General features: G+C 39.7%; 1 protein-coding gene across 1 annotated transcript; it reads left to right on the top strand.

The window, feature by feature from the left end:
• The first annotated feature begins 4,953 nt into the window (after window positions 1-4,953).
• Window positions 4,954-7,530, top strand: LOC116207908 (putative disease resistance protein RGA1). Its single transcript, XM_031541022.1, has one exon. It carries the CDS (start codon window positions 4,954-4,956, stop codon window positions 7,528-7,530), a length of 2,577 nt encoding a protein of 858 aa, XP_031396882.1.
• Window positions 7,531-12,810: the final 5,280 nt, after the last annotated feature.

Genomic DNA, 12,810 nt, shown 5'->3' on the forward strand with positions numbered 1-12,810 from the left:
TACACCTTCCTTTGCTTTCTTTGTATACAATGTGAACTCACTCAGGCTTCTTTTAAAGCCTAAGCTCTGCAAATAATCATCCATTCTGCTGTACCAGGCCCTTGGTGCCTGCTTCAGACCATATAAAGCCTTCTTTAGCACATACACTTTGTCTTCATGATGCTTCAAACTGAAACCTTCCGGTTGCTCTACAAAAATCTCTTCCTCAAGGAAGCCATTGAGGAATGCTGATTTTACATCCAACTGGAAAACACTCCACTTCATTTGTGCTGCAATAGCCAAAAGCAACCTGATTGTGTCCAACCTTGCCACTGGAGCAAAGGTTTCCGAATAGTCTACTCCCCACACTTGAGCATAACCCTTTACAACCAATCTTGCCTTGTACTTATTGATAGAACCATCAGGATTTAGCTTGGTCTTGTAAACCCATTTTACCCCAATTACTTTCCTATCTTGAGGTCTGTCTACAAGCTCCCAAGTTCCACTTTGTTCAATCATTTTTATCTCTTCTTTCATTGCTTCAATCCACCTTTGATCTTGTTTTGCTTCTTCAAAACTGGAAGGCTCCAACACTGCAACATTGCTTCTGTGATAAATTTCTGACAGGGGCCTTGTTCCCCTCACTGGTTCATCATCAACCATTTCATCAGTCCATTCATCTGCATTAACTGAAGTTTGTTGCTGCAACTGAGAGCTTGATTGTGTTTGCACTGGACCTCTGCTTTCCCAACTCCACTTTTCTTCTTCCATAAACACTACATCCCTACTTACTACAATTCTGTCAGTCTTAGGCTGATAAATTCGATAGCCTTTGGACTGCAAGCTATACCCAATGAATATTCCCGACTCTGACCTCATATCTAGCTTGCTCCTTTTTATTTGTGGAATATGAGAATAGCACACACAACCAAATACTCTGAGATTTTTCACATTTGGCTTTGCTCCATACCAAGCCTCATATGGTGTTTTTTTATCAACAGCCTTCGTTGGTAGTCTATTCAGCAAGAAAACAGCAGTGTTAGCTGCTTCTGCCCAAAACTTCTTGGGAAGCTCTTTCTCATGCATCAGACATCTTGCCATCTCCATAATACTTCTATTCTTCCTTTCACTTACCCCATTTTGTTGAGGAGAATAAGGAACTGTGAATTGATGATCAATACCTGCAGCTTCACACAGATTTCTGAATTTACTTGAAGTATATTCTGAGCCATTATCAGATCTCAAGCTCAGAATTTTCTTCCTGCACTGATTCTCAACGTAACTTTTAAACTTCTCAAACACATCAGCAACTTCAGCTTTTGTCTTCAAAAAATAAATCCAGCTCATTCTGGTCATGTCATCTACAAAAATGAGAAAGTACCTGCTACCATTCAAAGATGCTTCAGACATCGATCCACATACATCTGTGTGAACCAGTGTTAGCTTCTCAGTTGCTCTCCAGCTAGATCCTTTAAATGGTAATCTGTTTTGCTTGCCAAGAAGACAAGCCTTGCAGGTTGAATCTTTCTCCTTCAATGCTGGTAGCCCTTGTGCCATTTCTTGCCTTTGCATAAGGATCAGGCCTTTGTAATTGAAGTGGCCTAACCTTTTGTGCCATAATTCTGCAGCAACATCTTCTGCACTCATAGCCAACTGCTCCTTTTCCAATGGATCAAGAGAAAAACACTTGCCTCTCATTGGAATTTTGAACAACTCCTGGCCTCTCGAGTCTGTGATCAAGCACTGGTTTCCTTCAAACACAATCTTATATCCCCTTTGTAATAGCTGACTCACACTCAGAAGGTTTTGATCAATCTTAGGAACATAGAGCACATCAGATATAACTCTAGCTCCTAAGTCACTATCAATGACAACATCTCCTTTCCCTTCCACATTTATATACTCACCATTGCCAATTCTCACTCGAGAGTTTATAGAGTGGTCTAACTCCTGGAACAAACTCTTATCTCCTGACATATGATTGGTACAACCACTGTCAATCAACCAACCCTCTCTTGCTCCAGTTGTAGTGAAGCAAGAAGCAACAAAAAGTTGCTCAACTTCTTGATTTTCTGCAACTTGTGCTTCTCCTCCTTGCTGTTGACCACTCTCCCTACATATTTTCTCGATATGCCCCAATTTGTGGCACTTCCTGCATCTCACAGTTGGTTTTCTCCAGCATTTAAAAGTAGGATGACCCTTCTTCCCACAATGATGACAGGGAGAAAAATTGGTGTACTGCTTCCCTTTATTCTTTTGATCAGTTCCACCCATACTGCTCTCCCTTCCTTGTGCCTTAGATTCTTCTGCATTGCCTTTTTGGTTGCACCATTTCTTCCCCTTTCCACTAGCATTAAGTTTCAACTTAGCCTGCAAAGCTCCTTCTACAGTACCCTTTTGCCTCAACATCCTTCTCTGCTCCTGAGCTTGTAAGGCACTCAGCAACTCTGCTAACTTTATATCTGACAAATCTTTGGTGGTCTCCAATGAGGCTATAGTTGCCTCAAACTTTTCGGGCAAAGAGACCAGCAACTTCTGCACAATTCTGTCATCTTTCAATTCAGATCCGAGTATTCTAACCTTATTAGCTATCTCCAGCAACCTGTTTGAATACTCCTTAACTGTTTCATTCTCCTCCATTTGCTGTCTCTCAAATTCTCTCATGAGATTCAGCACTTTCATCCCTCTAACTTTCTCATCTCCCTCATATTCTGCTTTCAAAAACTCCCAAATATCCTTAGCCGAGTCACACCTCATAATTCTAGTGAAAATAGTTTGAGATACTGCAGCATATAGGCATGACTTTGCCTTGGCTTTCCTGGTGAGTCTCTCCTTGTGATACTTGATTTGATTCATGGTTGGGTTGTCAGGAAGAGGAGTTACCTGATAATCATGCTCCACTGCTTCCCACAAATCGTTTCCCTCCATGTAGGCTGCCATTTTCACGGCCCAGGCTTGGTAGTTTTCCCCATCAAACATTGGTGGTGCCATGGCAGAAAAACCACTCGAACCTGCCTCCATCTCACCTTTAACTGCTATGAATGCAGTCTGGAACTATACTCAAATCAACTCACAAGTCTCTCAAAAACACACAGAAACTTTTCACCCTCACAGATCCCTCAAGATTAATCAGCTCTGATACCACTGTTTCAGACATATATTGATAGAGTTGAGAGCATAGAGAAAAGAAAAGAGAGGATTCTGCAGAAGAACTTCTTGATACAACTGAAAAACTAGTAACTGTCTTACACTTTCACAAGAAATATAAAACACAAAGGCAGAAAGTAACTGCCAGTACATGATTTGATAACTGCCTAAAACATGCAAACACATGACTGCACTAAAACGTTAACTTCAGTAATAAACAACAAACAGACAGAGTCTTCAACAGATAACACAGCAGGACTGATCCAAACTCCAACCTAGACTTCGAGAATTTGGTGTACAAATCGAAGATCTAGAAGGTGGAGATCAGATATGTTTACTTTCATTGTTCTCTTGGCTCTAGACTTGGAGGGATAGCATTGACCTAGATCGATGATCTGCTAGCTTCTTATCTTCCGATTCGTGATAGTCCCGTTTCTGCAAGATGTGGGAATAGACATGTACAGTTGCTCTTGCCTTTGTTGACATGTCAGTTCATTGTTCACTTTTTGCTACCCCCATGCTGATGATAAGAATTCTTGAAAAGATTTGAGACCATGGTAAAAGTGATGCGTTTTGCTTTGAAAAGAATATGATGGTATACGAATGGTATTGCTGTTCACCGCATAGAGATGTTTGTTTTTCTGAAATGAGAGTACGGTTTCCTGTTTTGCAGCATTGCGAGGTCCGTACCTGGTATAGGAAGGACTAGCCAAAACGATCCATCACGATCATGTGGAAGTCAATCAAAAGAAACAACGCAGAAGTTTTTTGAAATCTTCTCTCGGAGTCATATGTGATCCTCTCATCTGCCGGTCTCACTCAGCTCATCTGCTAGAAATATTTTTACTTTTGCCAAGTATCAGTGATCTGCTAGCTTGCAGTCTTTCCTCTGGTGATCGTTCTATATCTGTGAGATCTTGGAGTGTTTGACTTGCCTGGCCTCTGCGGAGATTGTGAGTACATGTTTCTTTCAACCAGTTTCATTGTATGCTCTGATCATTACTTTGGATTGTGTGATAGATACTGTGAAGGAGTGAGGATGAGGGGTAATGATTTGAAGTGGCATTGTGTGTGCGCATCTGAACTTCGCCTGGAAGTTACGGATAGTTATTGAAATCCAATGAGAAGCTCGTCGGCATGCTCTGACTCCGTTTAATTGGTTTTCTTAGGTGACAGGAGGCCTGCCTAGTCACTGATGAATGGGGATGGAGCAAGGATGACAAAGGATTAAGTAGCAGTGAGCTGTTTAATCATTGTTTGCATTTCGATGGGGAATGCAGCTCGATAATTTCCTGGTACTATCTACGGTCAATCAGTTCTGAGATTATGGAGATCGGAATGACCCTTTTTTAAGGTAAGCAACGGGGACCTAACGGTAATCCTGCTATATTTCGGAATCATAGTTAAATTGTGCATGAATGCGGATGAAGCCCTGTTATTGCAGCCGACTGCGTCTCTGCCTGCGCTTGTTTGGATTCGTAATCATGTCTATGTTCTCTGCAATTTCATGATATACATGATGATATAATTTATCAGATATCATATATCTAATAACATTATTTTCATGATATACTTTATATAATATAATGTACAAGCAAATGTTTGCTTATTATTTTTTTGACTCTTATTCATTTCACGAGTCAATGTTTGATATCGGCCATACCTATATAACCTGATTCTTTTGGAGAGACTTTCTTATTAATCAGTGACTAATGGTGAAATTGAGTGCTGTAAAGACTTACCAACGTTATATAATTCACCCAGGCAGTCTCTCCATCGTCTTTACTCTTTTGAGCTGCACTTTCTTAGTTCATCCTTCCGGAGGGAATGGCTGGATCAATACTCCCACACATTGCTGAAAAGTTACTGGATAAGTTGGCCTCTTTTGTTGTGGATGAAGTCTCCTCGGCTTGGGGGGTCAAAGAAGAGATCCTTAAGCTGCAAAAGACTCTCGTCGCCATCTCAGCAGTCATTGCAGATGCCGAGCAGAGGGAACCCCACGAACATAGGCTCTGTGCCTGGCTAGATGATCTCAGAGATGTCTTAGATGAGTTAGAGAATGCTCTGGATGAATTCCAATGCGAAGTGTTGCGGAAGCAGATCATTAAGCGAGGTAACTTGTGTGGAAAGGTTCGATATTACTTTTCCTGCTCCAATCCACTTGCCTTCCGCTTTAAGATGGGACACAGAATAAAGGAGATCAAGGAGAGGCTGGATGAGATTACTGATCGGAAGGATGCATTCAGTCTGAACCAGCAAACCAACTCTCATGGCGTTTCTCATAGCATATGGCGGGAAACCCATTCCCACGTGCATTTGCCTGAAGTAATTGGAAGGGACATTGATCGGGATGCGATTGTCGAGCGCTTACTGTGCCCAGGCATGGCTCAGAATCCCTTCGTAGTTTCAATTATCGGAATTGGAGGTCTCGGAAAGACGACCCTTGCTAAATTGGTATACAATGACAGCAGGGTAGAAGTTCACTTTGAGAAGAGAATATGGGTGTGTGTCTCAGAGGACTTCAATCTAAAGAATATCCTGCAGAAGATTGTCAGCCACATGAGTCCAACCGCAGATCAGAGCAATAATCATGATCTGGATGTGGAGCTATTGCAAGCTAACTTGCGTGGTCTCTTGAAAGACAAGAAGTTTTTACTCGTACTAGATGATGTGTGGAATGAAAATCGTCGTCAGTGGAATGAGTTGGCTGATCTCCTCTATGGTGGCACCAAAGGCAGCAGCTTAATCGTGACAACACGTAACTCGAATGTTGTATCCACTGTGAGAGCCAGCTATGAACACAAATTAGAAGGGCTTTCGCGTGACGATTGTATTGCCCTAATCGAGAAGCATGCCAAAGTAATAGATCCGGAGCTCCTAGAGATTGTCAGCCAGATAGTTGGAAAATGTGGCGGTGTTCCGCTCGTGTTGAGTGCTCTTGGAGGCATGCTCCATTCGAACACCGATGTAAGACACTGGAGATCCATCTTAGCTAAGGATATACTGAGCACGCTGCAAAATGAAGATGATATCATCCCAATAATCAGATTGAGTTACGATCATTTGCCACCTCATTTGAAGAGATGCTGTGCCTTCTGCTCACTTTTCCCAAAGGATCATAGTTTTTGGAGTGTCACTATGAGGAGTTTTTGGAAATCAGCGGGACTGATTGACACACCAAGTGATACTGATAGCCAAGACGAGGAGTGCAACCACTACATGAGAGAGCTGTTGGCCAGATCATTCTTTCAAGACTTGGAGGACTACGGTGTTGACTTTCATTTTAGAATGCATGATATAGTGCACGATCTAGCGTTACTTGTTGCCCAGAATGAGTGTTCAATTGCAAATTTTGACACTCCAAGCATTCAGCAAACGGTGCGGCACACATCATTCTTTGTCAATAGCTCCAATAGACAAGTAGAACCACTACCTGCGGTGCCACCATTCTTGAGAAAACCAAACAGACTTCATACCCTTATATTCCAGTTTTACAAAGCTGGGATTTCTAAAGAGCTTGTCAACGCATGCATCTCTAACTGCAAGTACTTGCGCCTCCTAGACCTTAAAGGATCCAATTTCGAGGTGATGCCGAGGTCCATTGACACCTTAAAGCATCTAAGGTTTCTCAGCCTGTATGGAAATGAACGAATAAGGAGACTCCCCAACTCAATTTGTGACTTGCAAAGCCTACAAATCTTATGGCTTGAAAGATGTGATAGCCTCGAAGAGTTGCCAAGAGATATGTGGAAGTTAATCAACCTTGAACAACTGTCTATAACGACGAGACAAAAGAGTTTGAAGAGCAATGGGATAGGGTGCCTGAAGTCTCTAAGATATCTGTGGATTAATAGATGCAACAATCTCGAATCTTTATTCGAAGGGATGGATACCGAGTCCTTCACTGCCCTTCAAGGCTTGTATATTTTCTGTTGCTCAAGCCTGACATCTATTCCTGTGAACAGATTGAATTCTCTAAATTCTCTGGAAGTTCTTAGTATTAGTTATTGCGAGAAGCTTAGTTTGTCCATGGATGGTGAGGCGGTCTTCTCACTCACTCTCCGTGAATTTAGGTTCTCAGGTTTCCCACTTATGTTAGCCTTGCCCGAATGGGTCCATGGATCTGCTAACACCCTACAGAGCTTAAGAATCCACGACTGTCAGCAACTGGAGGATTTGCCTGATTGGCTCCCAAAACTCTCACACCTGAAAAGACTTGAGATAAGTGAATGCTATAACATATCGTCCCTCCCAGATGGAATGAAAAGCCTGGCCGCGCTCCAACATCTGGAAATTGATGCTTGTGATGAGCTGGGCGGAAGATGCCAACCAAATAGGCCGGACTGGCACAAGATTGCTCACATTCCAGAGATTAAAATCAATGGCAAGAAGATCAATTACTGATCAGAAATATATGTAGAAGGTACTCCCAGCGCCCCTCTAATTACGAAATGCAGTACATCTCGACATGTTCAAATTCAATGTTGTCTTGTCTTGTTCCCAACTTAATGATTTTGCATAAGCGGGTGTGTATTTTTTTAGGATTAATTACACTGGTGGTCCAAAAAATTTTAATAATATATCAGGTTGGTCCAAAAAGTTTTTTTTGCTACTTGATAGTACAAACCGTCATCTCGCCATTGACACCGTCAAGACGTCCTTTACAAGACTATAAATTTTACACTATCATGTAACTTACGTAAAACATTTTGTACTATTAAGTTACAACTTCAAAACATTTTGCACCATCATGTAACATCCCACAAAAACCGATTTTGCACCATCAGCATCGGCTTGACGGCGTCAATGGCGAGATGACGATTTGTACTATCATGTTACAACTTTGAAACATTTTGTATCATCAAGTAGCAAAAAAACTTTTTGGACCAACCTGAGATATTATAAAACTTTTTGGACCACCAGTGTAATTTACCTTCTTTTTAAGTGTGTAACCAATCTATTATAAGCCAGTTTGACCTTAATGGAATTGCAACCCGCATCGATGAATGAACATAGCTTATATAGAGTCAGAAGGCCATTCACTCCCGCGTTTTTTAATCTATACATAGATGAAGTATGAATTATTATCTTGTCCCACATTCAACAGTGTACTAATTTAACTTGTTAAATTCATTCAGACTTTCAGGAATTGGCTTCTGGTCTCACAAGAGACAACTGGTTCTTGGATATGGCTGGTGTGTATCGCTGAAGCACTTATACTGTCAACTGTCATCCCTGGTGATTTCATTACCTGAAAATTTCATCCCCAGTGGTGCTTAATTTGTTGCTTTATTTTAGGACAGTTTCCACAAACTGGATGGTATAATTTGTCTGTGTAACGTTAAGGTTTCGGTGTCAACACTTTGGTTTGTGACTTTATCTGTACCCGTCAGATCATGTAATTGGATTGTGTGATTACAGTTTTTATATCAATGCTTGGAGTACTGATGTGTATCATATCTGGACCTTGAGTTGCTTGATATTATTCTATGAAACCATTTGCAAGGTTTTTTTATCAAGAGAATTCATATACCACCTCTTCGTTTCTTTCTTTTTATTTTTTATTTTTTATTTTCTCTGTTTCTTAAGATAATTCAGAAGTTATATAACATTGATTCGCTTGCTATCCAAATTTTACTGTTTGTTCTATATATCAAAGACTGCATAATGCTTGGTTCGTCTTTGGATCTGAGGAGATCCATCCTTAATCATCCATTTATGCGTTTTTCATTGATATGTTGGCAAGTATGTCATCTTTAATCATAATTGTCAATAGCTGATGGAACTGCTTCCAGTGTTTCTCAATAAACTTTTACATCTGGAAACACTTGCAATTGGTGGAAGGAATGGCGTATTGACCCCTGCACTGCTGGCAATGGAGACAGAACCCGACTGACCTTATCGGTGATTGTGATGAGTTGGATGGAATATGTCGAGCAAACGGGCCACACTGGCACAAGGATTACTCAAATTCTAAGGACGATAATTGATTGATTGGAGCTGGAAGATCACTGCACTGAAGAAATCGCAAGGTACGTACAGTGCATTTGTTTCCACTCCTCGCACAAGCGACAAGCGGTGAATGTTCTTGATCTTGGCTGCAATGTGATGTGATCTTGGATTAAGTCGGCAAATATATTGAAGCACTTCATCAAAATTGTGATATTATTACTTGAAACTCTCATGATGTGCTTAGTTTTAGTCTGCCCATATTTATCGTCTCGTGTCAATTTAATTTGGATCGTGAACTTTGCATCCATGCATGGTGTCATTGGTCCTTGTCTTTTATTGTTCTTATGTCAGTGCTTGGATAACTGACTTGTAGATGCTTGAAAGATCGATTTGTCTCACATACGGACCTTGAGTCGTTCAATATTCAACATATCTGGTTGTTATAGACAAAATCATTCTCAAGGTTCGTATTAATATTAAAGATAACACCACCCCCAGCCAATGTATTTTTCTCCAGATTCTGGCAGTGCATCTAATACTTCATATGTGTAAAGACGATTCTTTTGGTATGAAATGTTAGCTCCCATCAACATGAACATCATTCTTTTAGTTCGGTAAAACAATTAACTGTCAGATCAGGAGTATGCTACTTGAAAATCTGCAGATCCCGTGCACAGAGTGGGATCAGAAAACTACGAATGAGGAATCAGACTTAACACGTAAAGCGTCTAATCCAGTGCAAACTGCCAAGAGCAATAGAAAAAAGATTTACATTAAAAAAGAAAAAAAAAAGAAAAAAAAAGGGGAGATCACATTGGAGCTGGACTTGGCGAGAGAATGTACAAAGAAAACGAGCAGAAGACTACCAATGCTGACATCTGTTAAAAGAGATCGAGGGGCCGGCCTACAGGCTACAGCAGAAAGACTCGGAGAGTTGTCTGACGGAGAACCTTTGAGCTTCGGTCTAATCCATGAGAAGGCACCTGATATTTGGAGGTATCATCTAATTAATCAATGATTAGTCGAGGAAAAGAGAGAACAGAATCGACATAAAAATTGAGCTGCAGATTGTGACGTGCAGATTATATGAAATCAGAGAAAAGAGAGTTTTAAAACTTGTTGCACTGTATAATTAAGAGCGGCGTAGCGTAATGTTCCTCATTCAAGTAGAGAGGCTTCTGAGTGCATTCATTATTTGTATCCTGACAACACCACAGCATATGCATGCGAATGAGATCTTGAAAAGTTCATATTTGTAATAACCCAAAAACGTATGAGTAAAAGTTAAATATGGAAGGACCAATTTGAAAGGAAGAAGCTTTAAAGGACCAATTGGAAAATTTCCAAAGAAAATATTTGAGATGGCATTAGCTCTCAGTAACGTTCTAGTTTTGGCTCGAGAGAAAAAGCTCTTAGTAATCCGAGTTTTGTGGACATAGAAGCACTCTTCCAAAATTAGCCTGACAGACAGCTCGGGCTGCCCGTTCTAGTGACACAGCAACTTCGGGAGGCTCTAAAGCTTCCTGATGTCTGATTTCAATGATTTTTGCAAGCATGAATTCATATTTGAATTTCCTATTTTATGGGATTTTACTGAAAATATAAATATTTAAGGTATTTTTGGAAATAAATGAAATTGTCGGGTTTTAAGGCCTCATGAGAGCTAAAACATACACTTAAGTTTTCTGCTTTTATTTCCAGGAAATTATAAAAGAATTCTCGTGTTGGAAATGCTTGTATTGGTATCGATTAATTCTGTTTCGATATTATATGTTGAAAATATTAATTTTCGAAAATCGGGATCTTGAACCATAATATTGATTTTAAAAAGTGCTGAATTTTGATAAATTATGTTTTCGAACATTCTAGACTGGTCAGATGAAGTTATGACCCTTTAGCGGCAAATAGGGGTACTTTAGTCTTTTTGACTTCGAGGAGTTTTTGGACTATAAGATACATTAAAAGTTGAATATTAGTAGCAAGGTTGTCAGAATCGCGATTCTACCTAAAATCGATCGAGGGTCGTGGAATCGTGAATCATAGAATCGAATCGTGAATCGTAAGATTCTACCTATATTTAAAAAAATAACATATATATATATATACACACACCAAATCCCATGTCAGAAATAGTAGAAGTAAACATCAAATGATAAATCTTGTTGCTTTCTATTTCGCTCGTCAAAATCAGATGGTGCTTAATCTTCACAAGAGAGCGCTCCCACTATAACAATCTCAAATGAATTTTTTTTTTCGGTGATAAACCTCAAATGAAAATTGATATAGTATCATGGTCACGGATCTTATAGACGAAGTTGTTTTTTCTCCCTAACTTCTTCTTGGTATATTCCTTTTTGGAATCATCTTTGCACCTAAAAAAGTGGAAAAAATTTCAGCCTAAATCATCTCAAACCATACGACAATCAGGAATTGGCCGGAACTCAATTCGAAGCAGTTCCAGAAACTTTCCGAGTACTTATCACTTACAGTCAGGAGACAAGTTTCAAACTTTTCATAAAATAAGAGAACCGATGAGCAATACTGTTGCACAATGAGAGAGATGAGGGGGGAGAGAGAGAGGGCATATGACTTTGGGTTGAAACTAGAATCGTAGAATCGGTATGATTCTACGATTCTGCGATTCGAATCGCGATTCAGTCACAATTCTACCTTCCCGATTCATGCCATGGAATCGGAATCGGTAACCACCCCTTGAATCGTAGAATCGTAAGATTCTACGATTTGAATCGAGATTCTAACAACCATGATTAGTAGTGACGTTATTCTTCGATTATAGGTTTATCTCTTGATCCGGATCTTCATCTATGAGCTGATAATTCGGGGATAGTAGAGGTAAGTAACCCAAACTCATTTCTATTGTTTGCGAAATAACAAAATGAAATATCTATGCATGACATGAAAATTATGTGAACTGCTATGTTATTGAAATAAATATCTATATAAATATTTTATTTGAGTTTAAGTACGCCTCATGAACTATCGATTTACGATTAAGTACGCTTTATGGCATTCATTTGAGTATCTTAAATTTGTTTAAGAAAGGAATTATTGATTTATGATTATTGAAAAAAAAAAGTTATTTGAAATTATGAAATGGTTTTGAATATGGGCAGTGTTTGGATGATTGACAATGGAAATGGAATTATCGGATTAATTATGTTTTTAAGACTCATTTGCCTAGCACGTTATTGGGTATCGCGATACTATATATTGTCTAGACGGAGCCAATAGCATATCTGGCAATTTAATGTCTGGGCTGTTACCACTCAGCGAAACTGGTATTAATGGACCGCTATCGGCAGTAAATCTAGAATATATGTCTGGGTCTGTGTGAAAAGGACGAAGTATCACCGTAGTGCTAAAGGCAGTGAGCGGAATTGTTTTTGGTATCAATCATTGTTTGAAAATATATTTATGTATAAATATGTTCGAGCGTTTATATTAGTTGCATTGACTTACTGAACCTCAAAGATATTTGTTATATTCAAGAAGGTATTGACCCGTTGACATTTCTAGTCCGACGCGCTTAGGACAAGTCAAAGTCAGTGTTATATTACATTCAATTTAGTTACACGAATATGATCATGCTGTTGCTTCTCATCTCTTCCTTTCTCAATTAACTATTGGTCCTCCTCATCCTCCTTCTATATGCAAGCTGATCGTCCCGTCATCTCGTGTTTGTATCGAACCTGTTGAACTGGATGCAGTGAT

The sequence above is a fragment of the Punica granatum genome, chromosome 5, assembly GCF_007655135.1.
Source record: "Punica granatum isolate Tunisia-2019 chromosome 5, ASM765513v2, whole genome shotgun sequence".
NCBI classification, from domain to species: Eukaryota; Viridiplantae; Streptophyta; class Magnoliopsida; order Myrtales; family Lythraceae; genus Punica; species Punica granatum.